The sequence below is a fragment of the Pezoporus wallicus genome, unplaced genomic scaffold, assembly GCF_028554395.1.
Source record: "Pezoporus wallicus isolate ANWC-B61680 ecotype Strahan unplaced genomic scaffold, APGP_CSIRO_Pwel_v1 contig_1181, whole genome shotgun sequence".
NCBI lineage: Eukaryota > Metazoa > Chordata > Aves > Psittaciformes > Psittacidae > Pezoporus > Pezoporus wallicus.
Window position 1 is genome coordinate 3,325,940 of NW_026641428.1, and position 15,177 is coordinate 3,341,116.

At 41.2% G+C, this 15,177-nt stretch overlaps 1 protein-coding gene across 10 annotated transcripts in view; it reads left to right on the forward strand.

Moving 5' to 3' along the window:
* Positions 1 to 12,239: 12,239 nt before the first annotated feature.
* Positions 12,240 to 15,177, forward strand: part of B3GALT1 (beta-1,3-galactosyltransferase 1) — a 210,368-nt gene continuing 207,430 nt past the window's right edge. For 7 of the 10 annotated variants that reach the window (XR_008974142.1, XR_008974143.1, XM_057423799.1 and 4 more), the window contains exon 1: positions 12,240 to 12,421. Coding sequence is in view for 1 of the 10 variants with exons in the window: in XM_057423808.1 (XP_057279791.1) it covers positions 12,336 to 12,421 (86 nt within the window). In the remaining 9 variants the exon portion in view is untranslated. Of the gene's footprint in view, positions 12,427 to 15,177 lie in introns of all 10 variants that reach the window. The other 3 variants (XM_057423803.1, XM_057423804.1, XM_057423801.1) reach the window with 2 other exon arrangements.

The window sequence follows — 15,177 nt, forward strand, 5'->3', positions numbered from 1 at the left end:
CTTCCCCAAGTAGCAAGGATGAATGGTAAGGAAAAAATTAAATTACATTGCCTAATCATTCATTTGAAACACAAGCCAGGTGTCCCATTATACTGTCTTGGAGTTCTTACACAAATCAGGAGGATGACACCCTGGAAACCTCTTCTAGAAAACTGATAGCTACGGGTAATAAAAAAAAATGTAACAAATGTAAATCATCTGGAGAGAAGGAGGAAAAAATAAAAGGAGAAGAGTTCGTCAGAACTTCAGCCAAAAGCTTGCAGCAGGAGTAATCAGAGACAAGATAAGGCTGGAACCCACCAAGATGTGTGTTTGTCCTACTCCCTTTTTCCATGAAGGCAAAAGAGATAGGAGATGCACGAGTCACCCTAATGTATACATATATATACACACACATTACTATTACAGAAGTCTTACTCTGGAAGAGAATGCATATAGGAGCTGAAAGTGAGGTTGGGATAAAAGCTTTAGATAGAAAGTAGCAACCTTACAGACTTTCTTTAAATGAAATGTTTTTAAAAATCTTAGCATCCACAAAAGCTATAGTTTTGTGAGACAAAGTTGTTATTCAAAGTTTTAAATATTTTTAAGTTTATCCCTAGCCTTTCCAAGTTTTAATTCCTGAGTTTAAATAACCTGTCATCAGTTTGTAAAAGTCCTACTGTGTGAGATGCTTGAGGGCTCCTGAGAGAAATCATGGCACCAGAGCTCCCGTTCTCTCAGCAGGATAACTTCCTCTGACTACTCCTTGGTTTCTCCTCTTAGCTCCCAAACAGGATATTCAGCAGTGTCCACAAATGGAACGTTACAGCCATGGAGGACAGAGCTGATTCATTTCCAGCACAGCTGCAGTCAAGCACCATTCAACAGCAAAACTGCACTGACAAATAGCAGCGAAACAAAACATCTCTGCATCATCATTTAGTACAGGAGAGATGCAGTCTGAAATTGTATTTTCACTAGGTAGTAGTGAAAGTAGACATCTTCACTGGCTAGTGAAGATGTCTACTGCTTTTAGAACACAGCAGGGTTTATGTATTCTACACTCCAAAGCACCAATTAGAGAGATTAAAGAGTCTTGCTTAAATGTCTTGTTAAGAAGCTTCTGAACTGCTGGGCCAGCACTGGACTTTAGAGGACTTATAAATTTGCAGTCCCTTTGCAGCTTCATTAACATAATTGGCACAAAGACTTACTTAGAGCTACTTAAATTGTTTTTATAGATGCAGCATATCAACTGATCCCTTTGGAGTCTTTGGCAAGTCAGAGGTATCCTTAGAACTGTAGAGGGACCTAAACAACACATTCACTATAATGCCAAAGTAGACTCCTCCTAGGTAAAGGACTTGCTGAAAGCAAATGCTTGATTACTGCAAAAAGTGTACTTAACTTGTCTGTCTTCTGTTAAGCATTTATCTCCTTCATACATTTTAATAGGCATACCTAGATGAGCACCTTAAAAGACACAGTGTCCAGCATTTACACTAAAGCTATATTAAGGATCTGCCTTATTCTAACACAGAACAGTTCTTGCAATATCCCTCCAATAAATAATTATAGTTCAGGCCTTATTTTCAAAGTGCAGGATAATTTTCAGAATTACTTATATAAGATTTGGGTCATTTCAGTCAAGCACATCTCCAACTGATAGGTATAATTTAAAAAAACATAAACTACCCTGGATACACTCACAAAAACAGGAAAATATGAAGTCAAAAAGAGACAGATTAAAACCTTTGTCTCTTTTCATGTTTTCATCCATTAAGAGGCACCTAAGTGAAATGCTTTGGGTGAACTTTACTGACTTTCACAAGCAGAATTTTACCTTGTATGTCAGTTACATTTGACGATTTTGACATGAAAAGCACTTTTAAATGTTTTAAAGACAGTAACTGTGTTAAAATGGGCTTAGGACCATAATCAGACTGACCTTACTTTTGGGCTTTCTAAACCATTAAATGACAATTTAAACACAAAAGGTCTGACTTGTCAGTACAATCCTTAGACAAAAAAATAAGGCAGCTATGTACTGCTTCAAGAAAGAGACGAAAAATTCAAAGTTTTACCTCTCCATGGACCTATATCCTATACCTTCCTCACTTCCCCTCTCTTAGGGTAGAGCGTGGGAAAGCGTTAAGAAAGAATAAAGTCTTCACATGTATTACGAATGTGTTTCTCATTAATTGAGTACATTACAATTTTATTAAAAACCGACATGAAAAATGTACCACACAATTGCAGCAGGTGATTTTCAAAACCTCATAATCTGGTTAAATTAAAAAAACCACCCTACATCTCCTAGAAGAAACTCAGAGGGACATCTACATGAAGACAGCTAATTTCAAATCCATTTTGCCTTTTAGCTCTCGACACTGTAACCATCACTATCAGTATCCATTTAAAATTACTTTTAGACTGATGCAATCACATGTGTGACAGATATTGTCAAGGAATAATGTTCTATTACAACACGTACTTATGAAAAAGCTGTTCCTTCTCCACAAAACCTGCATATTCCAAAGTGAAAAGATGGCGGCCACGCTTATTGCAGAAAAAAAACCCAAACCAAACAAATACTTCATTTCATGATAAAGAAAGTCACTTCTCAACAAAAAAAAAAAAAAAAAAAAAAAAAGCAAGATGACTTTTCAGTACAAAAGGTGTATTGGTTAAAAACTTATGGGTGAATGGAGCTTCAACTGCACCATGAGGGGATGAAACTTAAAAGAAAGTACTTCAATATACTGTTTGGCAAGTTAGATTATGTTATCTTATTTGTAATACTGGTGCATATATTATAACAAAAAGAATAACTAATTTATATGAAATAGTCTCAGAATGTGCTTCCAGTTTGTGTCTGTGATCACAGTTAAGAGCTCTACAGGATATTAGATGAAAAGGAAGAAACAGAAAACTACGAATTCAGAATGTATAGCTGGACACAAAAAGTAATTTTGCAGTTCCAATCTCAAGAGGCTTTGAACAGCTTTTTCATAAGGTAATATTAGAGTGGAAATAGCACATGCAGAGTGTTATATACTGTTTAGAATCTCTTTTGCTTTATTGTCTTCTGTAAGCTGCTAAGCTGTCGGTAGCGTACTCTTCTATTGAGGGCTACAGATTGAGTCTTGGTGGCTTTCACTGAGGAAACTATTTTGCCGAAGTGGGCAGTGGTTTTTATGTGCCTGGAGAGAAGGTAATGAAAAGTTGCTTTAACAGGATCTGGCAGCTATCCACGCTGACAGCATGCCATAAAACAGAAACAGCATGGACTCAGCTTCTTGGGCCAGAATGTGGAGCCTAAATAGTTTTCTTCAAAACAAAGTATTATGACAACAACCAAGATTACCTTTATATGCTCCTAGAGGCAACATGATATGAACATTGGCTAATAATTTATGGCAAATGATATTTGAAAATACTGATGTTATAAACTAGCATACTTTAGGCTGCTCCAGCATCTTAATTTTTTTTTGTTGTTGTTGTTAAAGAAAGTATATGTGCACTATAGACACCAAGACAGAAAAATTAGGGGAAAAAAAAAATTAATAGGGATAATTTACCTTATTTGTGAAAGCATCTGTGAGAAAACTCAGCTTTATAAAATTCTTCCAAATAGCTTCCAGCAAATTTGGTGAGGCTGGGATTAGGTCTCCAGACATTTATGCTCTGTAATGACATTTCAACACTACTGCAGCACTCCAGAAAACAAATCATTTTCTTTAACCAGCTATAAATTTTATCATCACCTCCAAGAGACAGAGATGACATAGCCATAAACAGCATTATGTTTCTGTGCTCTGGCTATTTCCATTTGATAAAGTAGTTTATCATGGTCAAATGTTGTGGAGGGAAGGTAAAAGGAGCTATGAAGGCAATCTGTATTTGCCATTCTTCTGCCAGCCCCAGAAACGAGGAAAAACATACATTTCTTTATATGGTCACTCAAGTTAAGCACCAAGTTTATCCAAAGTGAAGGACATAATCAAAACCATCTCCAAAATACTTAGGATAAATAGTATATAAATCAAAATTAATTCCTTAAGTGCATATGGTTACCCTGATCAAAACATTTTTTTTAATTTCTATAGTAACCACTGTAAAAACAAACCTCAGTTACTCTTTACCTTAAGGAAAATTTCCTCTGATATCTTAATGTCTGCCCAGCAAACTTCTTGCATTGTACTACAGAACTGCCATCTTACTGGGGATGTTCAATGTCATTAAACTACTACTCTATACATTTGTACGTACAAAGGGACATTCGGTAACATGGATCCTTGTATTCATTTGTTTGCATCTGAAGTTCAGGTGTTCACACTGCCCCTGTTAAGACACTAGCAGGTGTCAGTTCAGAACTTGTTCCATCTAGAAACTCAAAAACAGGAAGGCAGAAAACATAATTATCATAAGGAATTTCTTTGTTGACACTAAGAGCACTGTGCTTATACAGTGTCCTGTCTAGAAAAGGCCTATTGAACCGCTAAACAACCTAAATGTGAAAGGAGGAAACCTGCACCCGGTGCCAGAGTGGAATTATCATAATTCTCTTTAGTAGTTTCAAATTAACATTCATTGGGGATTTCCTAGGAATGCATTTTTTCAAATGAAGACATGCCTAAGCAGAAAAGGTGGCTAAAAGGTGGAAACTCTGCACCTCCTGTACCTTTACTGAGTTTCTTCCACTTGCATGTACATGTATTACTATTTGTACTAATATCTACTACATTATTCATTATTATGTGACCGTAATTTTAAAATGTTAACCCCAGTTCACAGGGTCATGAAATAAGATCAGATGGACAACCTTAATTTTATCATTTCCTAACATCTGAGTGGTTGATTTTCAAAATTCAGTGTACCTTTAAAACATTTGCTGGAAACAATACATATGTGTCAAATAGAATTACACTGGTTGAGTTCTGAAAATTCAAAATCTAGATCCACTTGAAAGTTCTGGAAACTCTTAAAATCCAGAAGCAAAATATCACACCTAATGGACTGCTGGAATTTCAAGTTTTATATTAGCAGTAATTCCTCCCCCAGTTCAAGTTTTGGAATAATATTTTCAAGAATTTTCTAGAATCATTCTTCTTTAACACACATTAGATGCTTTTGTGGAGCAGAAAAAATACACCAATAGCTATACCTGTCTGGAGTGACTTCTGTAAGGACACACTCCTACTACAGCAGTATCCTGCTAAGCTGTGATGCTAAAATCTTTTATTCTATCCCATGGAGTCATGCACATGTCTTAATTGAGGGGAAAGGTGATATCATTCTAGTAAAGGTTTTGCATACTTCCAATTAAAAAAGAAACACTGTTTTCAATAGCTTATAATTTTGTCTACCGTTGAAGCTTTTCACATAGGAAATGACAGACAGACTGATTTATTTTTAAAGCTTTTCCAGAAAGGCTTCCTCCATTTCCAGGAAAGACATCTGGTAAGATGTCTGCCCATGCTAAACAAAAACATATTTTAGCTGAATAAACTTAAATCAATCTAGTGCCTTGATTTTGATGTGGTTCTATTTTGACTCTATTTGCAATATAATTTTCAATTTCAACATCTCACATTATTTTTTTTAATGGTACAGATCATGTCCTGGTGATACATAGTCAGGAGAATGTTTTTATTAGGACTTTTAACTGAATTGCTGCAGCAGCTGGAAGATACATAGAAGATTGTAATCAATAAGCATGAGGTCATATTTTAAATAATTGAATAGATAAAAATACTAAATACTTGTGCAAGTAACAAGATTCATCCCTCCTATGCTCTAAACAGGGTGAGTCCTAAGAAAAACACTATGCAATCACAAAACTGAAAACTGCATCAGACAGCTTTTGAGTCCAGGCATTCTCGCTTTCAGACTTAACGGTTTTTAAGGTAATATATGAATATCATACGTCTGGATGTATATAAATACTCATGTATACATAAGTAAACCACAAGCAATCAGCAAATTACTGTAACACCAGCTGTGTATATATAGAACTACCAAGCTCTGCACCACTAAATTACTTCATAATCTGGTGACTTTACTTTTTTCTACCTCATTCTTTCTATCCATGTACTCCATTTTTATCATTCCTTTACTTGCATTATAAGTTCTTTGGGTCTGAGACTATGGACAATTTTTTTCTTCCAGATGATAAGCAAATGCACATGGCCAAATGTTCCTAATGTGGTTCTGTCTTTACATTGATTAAATTTTTGCAGCAATGTCCTCAGCCCCTTCCCAGACAGACATCCTTAACTATGTGGATGCCACTACAGAAACAGAAATGTGTGAGTAATTTTTCTTAAGATGCTCTTCAGTGAAAATACAGGTGATAGAACCAGGCCAATGTGTCATTCATAAAATAGTCCCAGAGTTGACAATTCCAACCTTTGCAGTACCAGGGGACATGAATCCTGAATTCTGGTAGATGTGTCCTTCTAGAAAATGGAATTTAATGTTAAGTCATATCCCCTTGATTGTAAGCAAATCAAATGGCATCTTTACCAGATGACACAGGACCAAGCTCTTTGTTTATGAATAGCAATTGCCAAATCATCTTGCAAGAACCTTAAAAAGAAAATTGCATACAATACTATAAAATAAATGAAAACATTAATCATGATGGAACAGAACCACATTGCCAGCTGTATTCAGCCACTGACTGTGATATGAAGGCTCTTCTCTCTTGGTTAACCCGAGAGGTGGATTAATTTTTTGATAATTAATGTCATAGGTAATAATGCAAATGTTTTTCAAAACAGCAGATGATCCACCACAACATTAAGTAGGGGCTGGGGAGCAACAACATCTCTAATGTGCATTAAAAAAATAAAAAAAAAAGGGATAAAAATACCTAAATTGACTGCACCAATGGAGGAATTAAAAAATAATTCTTTCTATGTCCTGGTCACTCATGCAAAGCAGGATTGCTTGGATCTGAAAACATGCTTCACCACCTATCCCTTCCTCAATGGGGATTTTACATCACTGTTCAAGGCTGTTGCAAGGAAATATATATTTATGGAGTCTTTAAATACTTCTAAGTGTATTCATTATGTTCACAGTGACATTGCTATGAAGGACACTCTATAAATGGAAGCTGTGCTTGCAACTGATCACTTCAGATAAACATCTTGAAGGACTCACCTAGCACACAAAGGAAGTTGCCTTGCTTTACTTATGGGGAGAGTAGCTCTCTCCAGCTGACATAATACATGAGAGATAAAATAATGAAAGGAAATACATCTTCATGCAGTGTGAAATCAGATCACAATGCACTTGTGGAAGAGATAATGTGAGCAAACTCTTTGGGGCAAGAACTTTGTTTCCTTACTTGTCTATACAGCACCCAGCACATAACTGTGATTTGCATCTCAAAACATATATCTACATAATATTAACAAATGGGTTAGCAAATGAGGCTGAATAACACTAGCAAATTATAATGTGTTTAAAAATGAATAATCAAATATTACTCCCACAGATCTGTAAAGGCAGTGCTGCATCTATGCATCAAATATTCATACCCTACCAAAGGGAGGAGTGAAATAATGTTTCTCACCAAAAGGTTATTTTACAGTTTGATGTAAACGATCTGCTGATACACTGTGCCTCACAGAAGGGCTCAGTTAATACATTATTTGCCTTCTAACACTAACTGGCAATACACAGTTGGGACAGCCGACTTCAACTGATCAAAGGGGCATACCATACCCTGTGAAGCTGTGTTCAGCAATAAAAGCAGGGAAAAAGAAGGGGCGGTGCGGGTATGTGTATGGGTGTACGTGTGTGTGTGCACATGTGTGTGAAATCCATGGTTACAAAGGATGTTTTCTGATACAATCACTGTGTATATTGAAATCCTGCTTCCCAGGAAGTAGCTGGACATCGCCTGCTGATGGGAAGTAGTGAATCAATTCTCTCTTCTACTTCACATCTGAGCTTTGCTTTTCTTATTAAATTGTCTTTATCTCAGTCCTCAATCTTGTCCATCTTATTCTCACCCCTTGTCCTGCTGAAGTGTTCAGAGAGAGAAACTGGGTGAGCATCTGGCAGCTGGCAGGGGTCAACCCACCACAGTAGTATATCCACAGTAGGATATAACCACAGTATTTTATAATCTGGATGATTTGTCAGCCTATCACCATCCCGCAAATGGTTTTGTGTTTTCTGGTACTCCTCCTGGATATCAAACCCGTGCTGCAGTTACTTGTCTTTGAAAGCTGGTCTGCAATAGACTCACTTACTTAGTGCCTGGTTATTTCCTAGTAATCAAAGATATATAACTTGCATCAGAAAACAGTAGCAAGTAATGATGCAATTTATGTATGTCTATAGGTAGAGCTTGCATCAAAAAAAAAGCCCAAACCAGGCAGGCAGGGTATTAGAAACAAGGAAGACAGATGAATCAGTGGAGAAAAGACACGATGAAGCATGGGAAATCTGAAGATCTGATGTTTAGTATAATGAGTCTCCAGCTGGATACACAGTTAATATCAAAACATAATACTAAGACTCCACATACTGCTACCTACATTAGCAAAACATTAACTCCCCATGAGGTGATTCTCTCCAAACCAAATAATTTCTTATGTATAAAACAATAGCAGCAGAGAGATGAAAAAGTAAAATGCCTACAGGAAATCATGGACAGAACACATAAAAACTTAAGTGGGAGCCTAAACCACTTTCTTTAATAGGGGAGCCACCTGGGGCCACAAAGACTTTCTGAGAGGATGGAAATGGAGTAATTTTTCAAAGCATATGCAGTATTAGTAAAAAACAGACCCTCTCTTAAAAAACGGATGTTAGAGACCAAAGGGTATACAACAGCTCTATTTCTTTTTTGTGTAGTTGAATTTCAGCATAGTCCCTTCTGTCTGGCGAGGTCTCCAATACCAGACCACAGTTTGCACCTTGTAGGCAGACTTAACAGCTAAAACAACGATTTAGTATGTGTGAATCTTGATTTATGTCACCTCTAGAAATCTGCTCCTCCTGCTGACAGAGCTGAATGTGGATTATATTTCTTACACTGTTTCTGCTATGAATAAGAGTAGTTCAGCTCCTGTGCGCCGTTGGTACTTTTCAAGAGTACTGTTACACTATATCGTTTTTCAGAAAGAACTGTCAAACTCTTCTGCCTTATGGGACCAAAGGCTAAATTACAGTTTTGCGGGCTAAACCAATCTATGCAATTTTATTGGGATAAAAAAACCAACACACAACTGTTTCCCAAGGTACCAAGAGGTCTGCTAAAATTCAGAAAATGTTACATGTACCATAAAGCACTTTAATGAACAGCATCATATTTCAGGTGTGCTGCTCTTTCCTGCACGCTTTTCAGTTACAGTTATTTGGTGCTTCTATGCCTGTAACAAGTCTCCCTCTGAGATGTTCTGTCTCATAAACAGGATATTTAGCTGTTATGTGAAGGATTGCTTTTCCATTTGGGACAATTGCTGTTTAGAGCTCTTTAGATCTTTAATTGTGTGAAGATATATTACTTCTTTTTTTTTTTTTTGGTAGCTAAACTGCAGGTTTATCCTGTCAAGTAATGATTTAGTCATCTTACCTGCTGAGCTGTGTGCATGCTAGTGAAAAGCTGCCGTTGAAACTTAAAGGCTACTCTTTTAACGTGAAATTAATGTTCAGACAGGATATCTGAATTATCTGAATTTCTGTTTACATTTTTATATAAAGTTTAAAATACCAAAAATAATGACAGTTATGTTCTAGTTTCTAGAAGTGCTTCACTTATAAGGATTACTTTTCATATTTCCTCCTTCTCTGTAAGACTTATAACTGTGCAATGCTTTAGTTCTGCAACATTTGCAAAATTGCCAACTGTAAATAAAGCATGTTTGTTGGTTGTTATGTTTTTTTTGTTTTTTTTTTTTTCCAAAGATAAAGATAGGGCTGGCATCAAATGTTAAAAAAAATGTTTAAAAAACCCAAACTAACAAATACCTCCTGCTTTAATGGAGTAAAATATCTCATGCTTTTTAGTAAGTACAAAATACTATTAACACAGTACTTTCTCAAGGCTTGAGGTGGCTCCTGAACTAATAAAACCAATTTGCTAGAAGAAAGACGTCTCAGACCTAGCTATTGCAGCGTCTAAACCCATAAGCATTTAAAGCATTTCTTGTTATTTTCTTCCAAACAAAAGCAGGTGTATTCAATGTTCACACTGGACACAGTAAACACAAACGTATCATCGTTGCAACCCAAAAAAAAGGCGAACAGTTGAAGAATGGGAGGAAAAGAAATCTACTGCTGTAGTGGATCAGTCTCACCAGAATAAAATTTGCATTAAGAGGTTGCTGTGAAAGGACATGACTTTCAGGTTGTTTATCAGCAGTAGCAGTTCTAAACTCAGCACAGATGAGGGTACCTGCACCTGGTATAAACTGAACAAGTATTTCTGTCCATCGTTTCCAATATTAACAATAAATTCCTTCATTAAGACCTAACAAACATTTGCTTATGACCAGATTGAGAGGTCGTTTCATTTTAGAAACATTCCTAAAATGCCATGAAATATGACGGTAAGCCATCAGGAATTAAGACACCTCACCAACCTTTTGAATCAGTTGATACACTACAAAACTGGTACAAAACTGGCATTTTTTTTCTTAAAAAGCAAATGTCAAAACACTGGATGAAGACCACCAACACTGGAAAGAACCCAGCAGAGAAACATCTTTCTGAAATGTTTCCAACTATTATTCACCTGGGTTTTTAGAGAATGAGACTGAAAACAGGGTAGAGACATTTATTGTTACTGAAATCTTAAGAGTCTATTAATCATTAATTACAGAAAAAGAGTGATGATAATGCAGTTGTTGTTGTACCCTTCTCATGATGTTACATCCACTTTACAACTGCTCCTCTCCATCCCCTGCCTGATCAGTTTCACTCTAGGTTAGGAGAATGAGGGGGTGACAACAGTGGCTTGTGAGCATTTGGAGTCCCTGGCCAGGAGAAGTATGATGGTCATGTTTATGATTTGTTCTTCCTCCTCTAGGATCCACTTGAAGTCATTTTTAATCTTTGCTAGTATGCTTCTTCACTGGTCTGCAGTTCCAGTTCTACAGCTGAACTTACTACGTATGTTACCTTCCAGCTATGTCAGATACTATTTCTTTGTTGTCCCTAAACCCAGTTTTGTCCATCTCCAGGCCTGAATTTCTTGAACTGACCACGTGTAAGACATAACCATTCGGTCCCCAGTACCAAGACTGCGCCCTTGTCAATACTCCTCTATGGTGCACGCTAGGTCTTCACTCCTCCAGAGCCTCTGCTACCCCACCTCTACATTACATCACTGTGGCGAGGGTACAAAGGACCTCATTCCACAAAGAGTAACAGTGATGCAAAACTATCCGTATAACCCTTAAACACAAGTTAGCCATGGACTCCTGGTCCACCGGTGGAATTGCTGCTACAGATCACTAAGGGGACCATGGGTGCGGGCAGGCCGGGCACAGCCAGCGGGCCAAGCCGCAGTCCCGAGGCCTTGCGAACTCGGTGCAGCCGTCACAGCGCACCGCCAGAGCGGAGGGGGATACGCGCGGCTCCCGCGCGGCACACTCACACCCACCCCGCACCGCGGCAGCCGGTCGGGACGCGGTCCCCTCCTGCCGCGGCGACGCCAAGGTCGGCGAGAGCCCCAGCCGCGGGGATGCTGCCGGCGGACACGGCTTCAGCTAGGCGGGATCCGGCCGGAAAAGAACCGCCTCTCCGCCTCCGTTCGTTTCATTTCTCCTTTAAACAAAGCGCCTCAGTGTGAAGTTCGACGCTCCTGCGCACGCGGGGGAAGGGCGATGCACGTTTTCCCACCTGACCGGCCGGCCCTCAGCCCCGCTCCCGTTTAGCGGAGCAACAGGGGCAGTGCGAGACCGGCTCAGCCGCAAGCGTTACCACTGCCAGCACCCACCGCCGGGGCTTGGAGCGCGACCCGGAGAGGCCGAGGCCGAGGCCGAGTCCCTGCCCCAGCCCCTCTCGGACCCGAGTCCGCTCAGCACAGCGACCCGTTCACCCCCACCCGCCGTCCCTCCGGGCTCACTCAGACGCCTCTCACCCTCGGCCACCCCCTGCCTAGCGCGGCGCCCCCTCCCGGAAACAGCGCTGCCGCAGGGGCGAGCTCCCATTGGTCTCCTCTCGTCACACCTTCCCTCCTCCTCGGTGCTGAGCGGGCGGTGATTGGCTACTAGTCTTTGTCAGTCGGAGAGGGCGAACCCTGCCGGTGCACGGGCTGCGCGCTCGAGGGGCGGGTGTTGCTGCTGGGCGCCGCGGCGGCTGGTGCGGCTGCAGGCGGAGCAGTGATGCCGGCTGCAGGGCGGCGTTTGGCAGCGGGAGCCCAGCACGGAGCGGCGTGCGCCCAGGTGGGCGAGGGCGGCGAGCGTGGCCGGTAAGGTCCGTCCGCGGGGAGGAAGGATGCTTGGCTCCGTGCGCGGCCGTTACACCTTGGGCTGATGGGGCTGGCAAAGCTGCGGGCGGCGGTACCGGCGCAGGCGGAGAAGCGGGCGGGCAGGATGCCCAGGGTGGGCGGCAGCGCTGGGCGGCGGTGGGCCGCAGCGGGCTGGGGTCGCGGGCGGGCGCGGTCGTCCGCCACCCCTTACCGTGCTTTTCGGCGTGGCGGTCCCGGCCGTTCCCTGTCCTGGTCCCCGGGCAGGACTGGCGCCGCGGTTGGAACTTCGGTGCCGCCGACCGGTTGGCGGCGGCCGGCGGTGCCCGCGGGTGCCACGGCGGGGGGCGACACTACCTCTCCAGTCGGGTCTGGTGGAGCGGCTGCGGTACTGCCCCTTTCGCTCCTCCGTCACCTCGAGAAGGCTGCTCGGAGAGCGGGGCGGGGGCGCACCGCACGGTGCCGCTGGTGCGGGGCTGCCGGGGAGGTGCGGGTGGTCGCTGTGAAAGGCGGACGGCGCCGCGTCCCCGCACCCATCCGGCGGGGTGCTGCGGTCCCGCCTTCCGCAGCGGGAGCTGAGGAGGGGGGCAGCCGGCGGGACGGCCCCGGCGGGTGCCGCTCTGCGCGGGGAGCGGCCTGGTGGCGGTGCTGCCGTCGGCACTGGGGTGAGCGGCGCGGCGCGGTGGGGCCGTGCGGTCGCCTTTCCCCCGCGGAGGGGTCTTACTCTACCGACCGCGGTCCCGGGCGCTCAGCTGGGCGATTCACGCCCGGCGGAGCTGATGGAGGTAGTGGTGGTCTTGTGGCCGCAGACCGTTACCTGAAGTTAGAACAGTTCAAAGAAAAGTTATGCTAAAGTAAGCGTAACGGTGACGGTTGGTACGTGACCACTGGCTGTTGAGACGGAGGAATTCCAAAGTTGAAATCCCACTTATCCCTGTGCACTCTTTTTCATTGTTCTTCAACCTGCTATACTTTCAGTGATAGGAGAGAATATTGGAAGGCTTTGAAGTGTTGTCAAATCTTTTCATTTAGAAAAAATAGAGAGCTTTTGCGTGCTCTTTATAAGCGTTAATGTAAACATTCAGAATCTTGATTGTATAACATTTTAAGGAATTGTTAGGATGCTGCCAGACTTTCTAATGATGGACCTGATCCTTCAGTCGTGGAAACGGAGAAGAGTTTTGATACTGATTCAGTAGGAAGCAAGGCAGCATCCACAATGAACGGTTGAAGAGAAAATTGTTATATCTTGATAATTTTGCATGCTATGGTTTGGACATATTAAACATTAAAAACATTGTCTGCAGGAAAGAAGAGCATCCAGTTTGATTCAGTGTTTTGTTCTCTTGTAGCTGTAAGCTTTCATCCCTACTTTCTAGGAGCGTATTGATTTGGTTCTCTCTTGTTTCAGAGTATTCTGATACGTTAATTAAGTTATAAAGATGCATTCAATCACGTGATGCATAACTTGCTTTCAGAATTTTTTAAAATCATGCGGTAGGTGGCAAGGATGAATGACCAGTGCGAGCACCGCTGTTACAAATACACACTGTGCTTTGAAGAGCTGAAGCCCAGTTTTACAGCTGAGAGGGAGGCACTAGGAAGTGTAAAAGCTGGAGGTGTGCAATTTATAACTGGTACAGGTTGATATTGTTGCTTCTTGACAGAATGTAAATTCCTAATGAAATTTAAGTTTCTCATACGCAACCTGGATAGATCCAGATTCTGGATAGATCCAGCAAATGTAGTATTGGCTAACCACTTTTTCAGAAACCTCATTTAGTTCACTGGAATCAATGTCTTCAGAGTATTTTAGGTTCATTTAGGAAGCAGTCCTGATCCAAGTACATTGCAGATAGCCATGATGCAATGTCTGAGATGTGCTCAGTTATGCCAGTCTGCCTTATACCCCACTTGTGTTTTCCTTGTGTGCCTTCTTAGAAAACTAATTTTATTCGTGGTGGTTTTATAGCAAAGGCCAGTAGAATTTTTGCAAAGATTGCAGGCTGAAAGCACCAAGCCTTCCTCCCCCCACCCCCCCCTTCCTTCTTGTGAGTGACACCACATTTTAATCTGAAAATCCCGGTTTTGAGTGGGAAAACTGTAGAATCTTCAGCGCATGAGGAGTCTTTAGTTATGATACTCATTTCACTGGGATTGTTCTTCAGGGGGACCTGCGTACAAGAGAATGCGTGCCACTGTATTTGCTACATAGCCTGTCTTTGTCTTAACTTTTTTTTTTCCCCAGAGTTCTTAAACATTTTCTAAAAAATCAAAATATTTCAATTGTATGTCCTCAGAAGGGTGCTCAATTCAGTGTTGATTTCTCTTTGTTAATTAGTGATCAACTTTTTTGGAGCAGGGATTGTCCCGCCAATAAAGTAAATATATATCTATTAACTATTTACTTATTAAAAATATTAATCACCTATAGACTTACTAATATTCATAATTATTGTCATTAAAAATATTCATACTCTAGTTAAAGCTAGAGGAAAATGCAGAAATTTCAGACGTGGTTAGCTTGCTTTTTATAGCTTTCTTCTACGTAGAAGAAAATGAGTCCATCTGTATGCCTCCCGACTAAAAGGAAAGTCACGAAAATAAAAATTTTTTGATTTTCCTAAGGTGCTTTTATAGTAGTATTTTTTAACAGGGAAGCACTGCTGTATGCAATACAATAAGAAACTGGGAACTGAAACAGTCCTGTCACATTCTTCAACCTGCTGCCTATATAGTTGCTTAGATAGAGATACTAA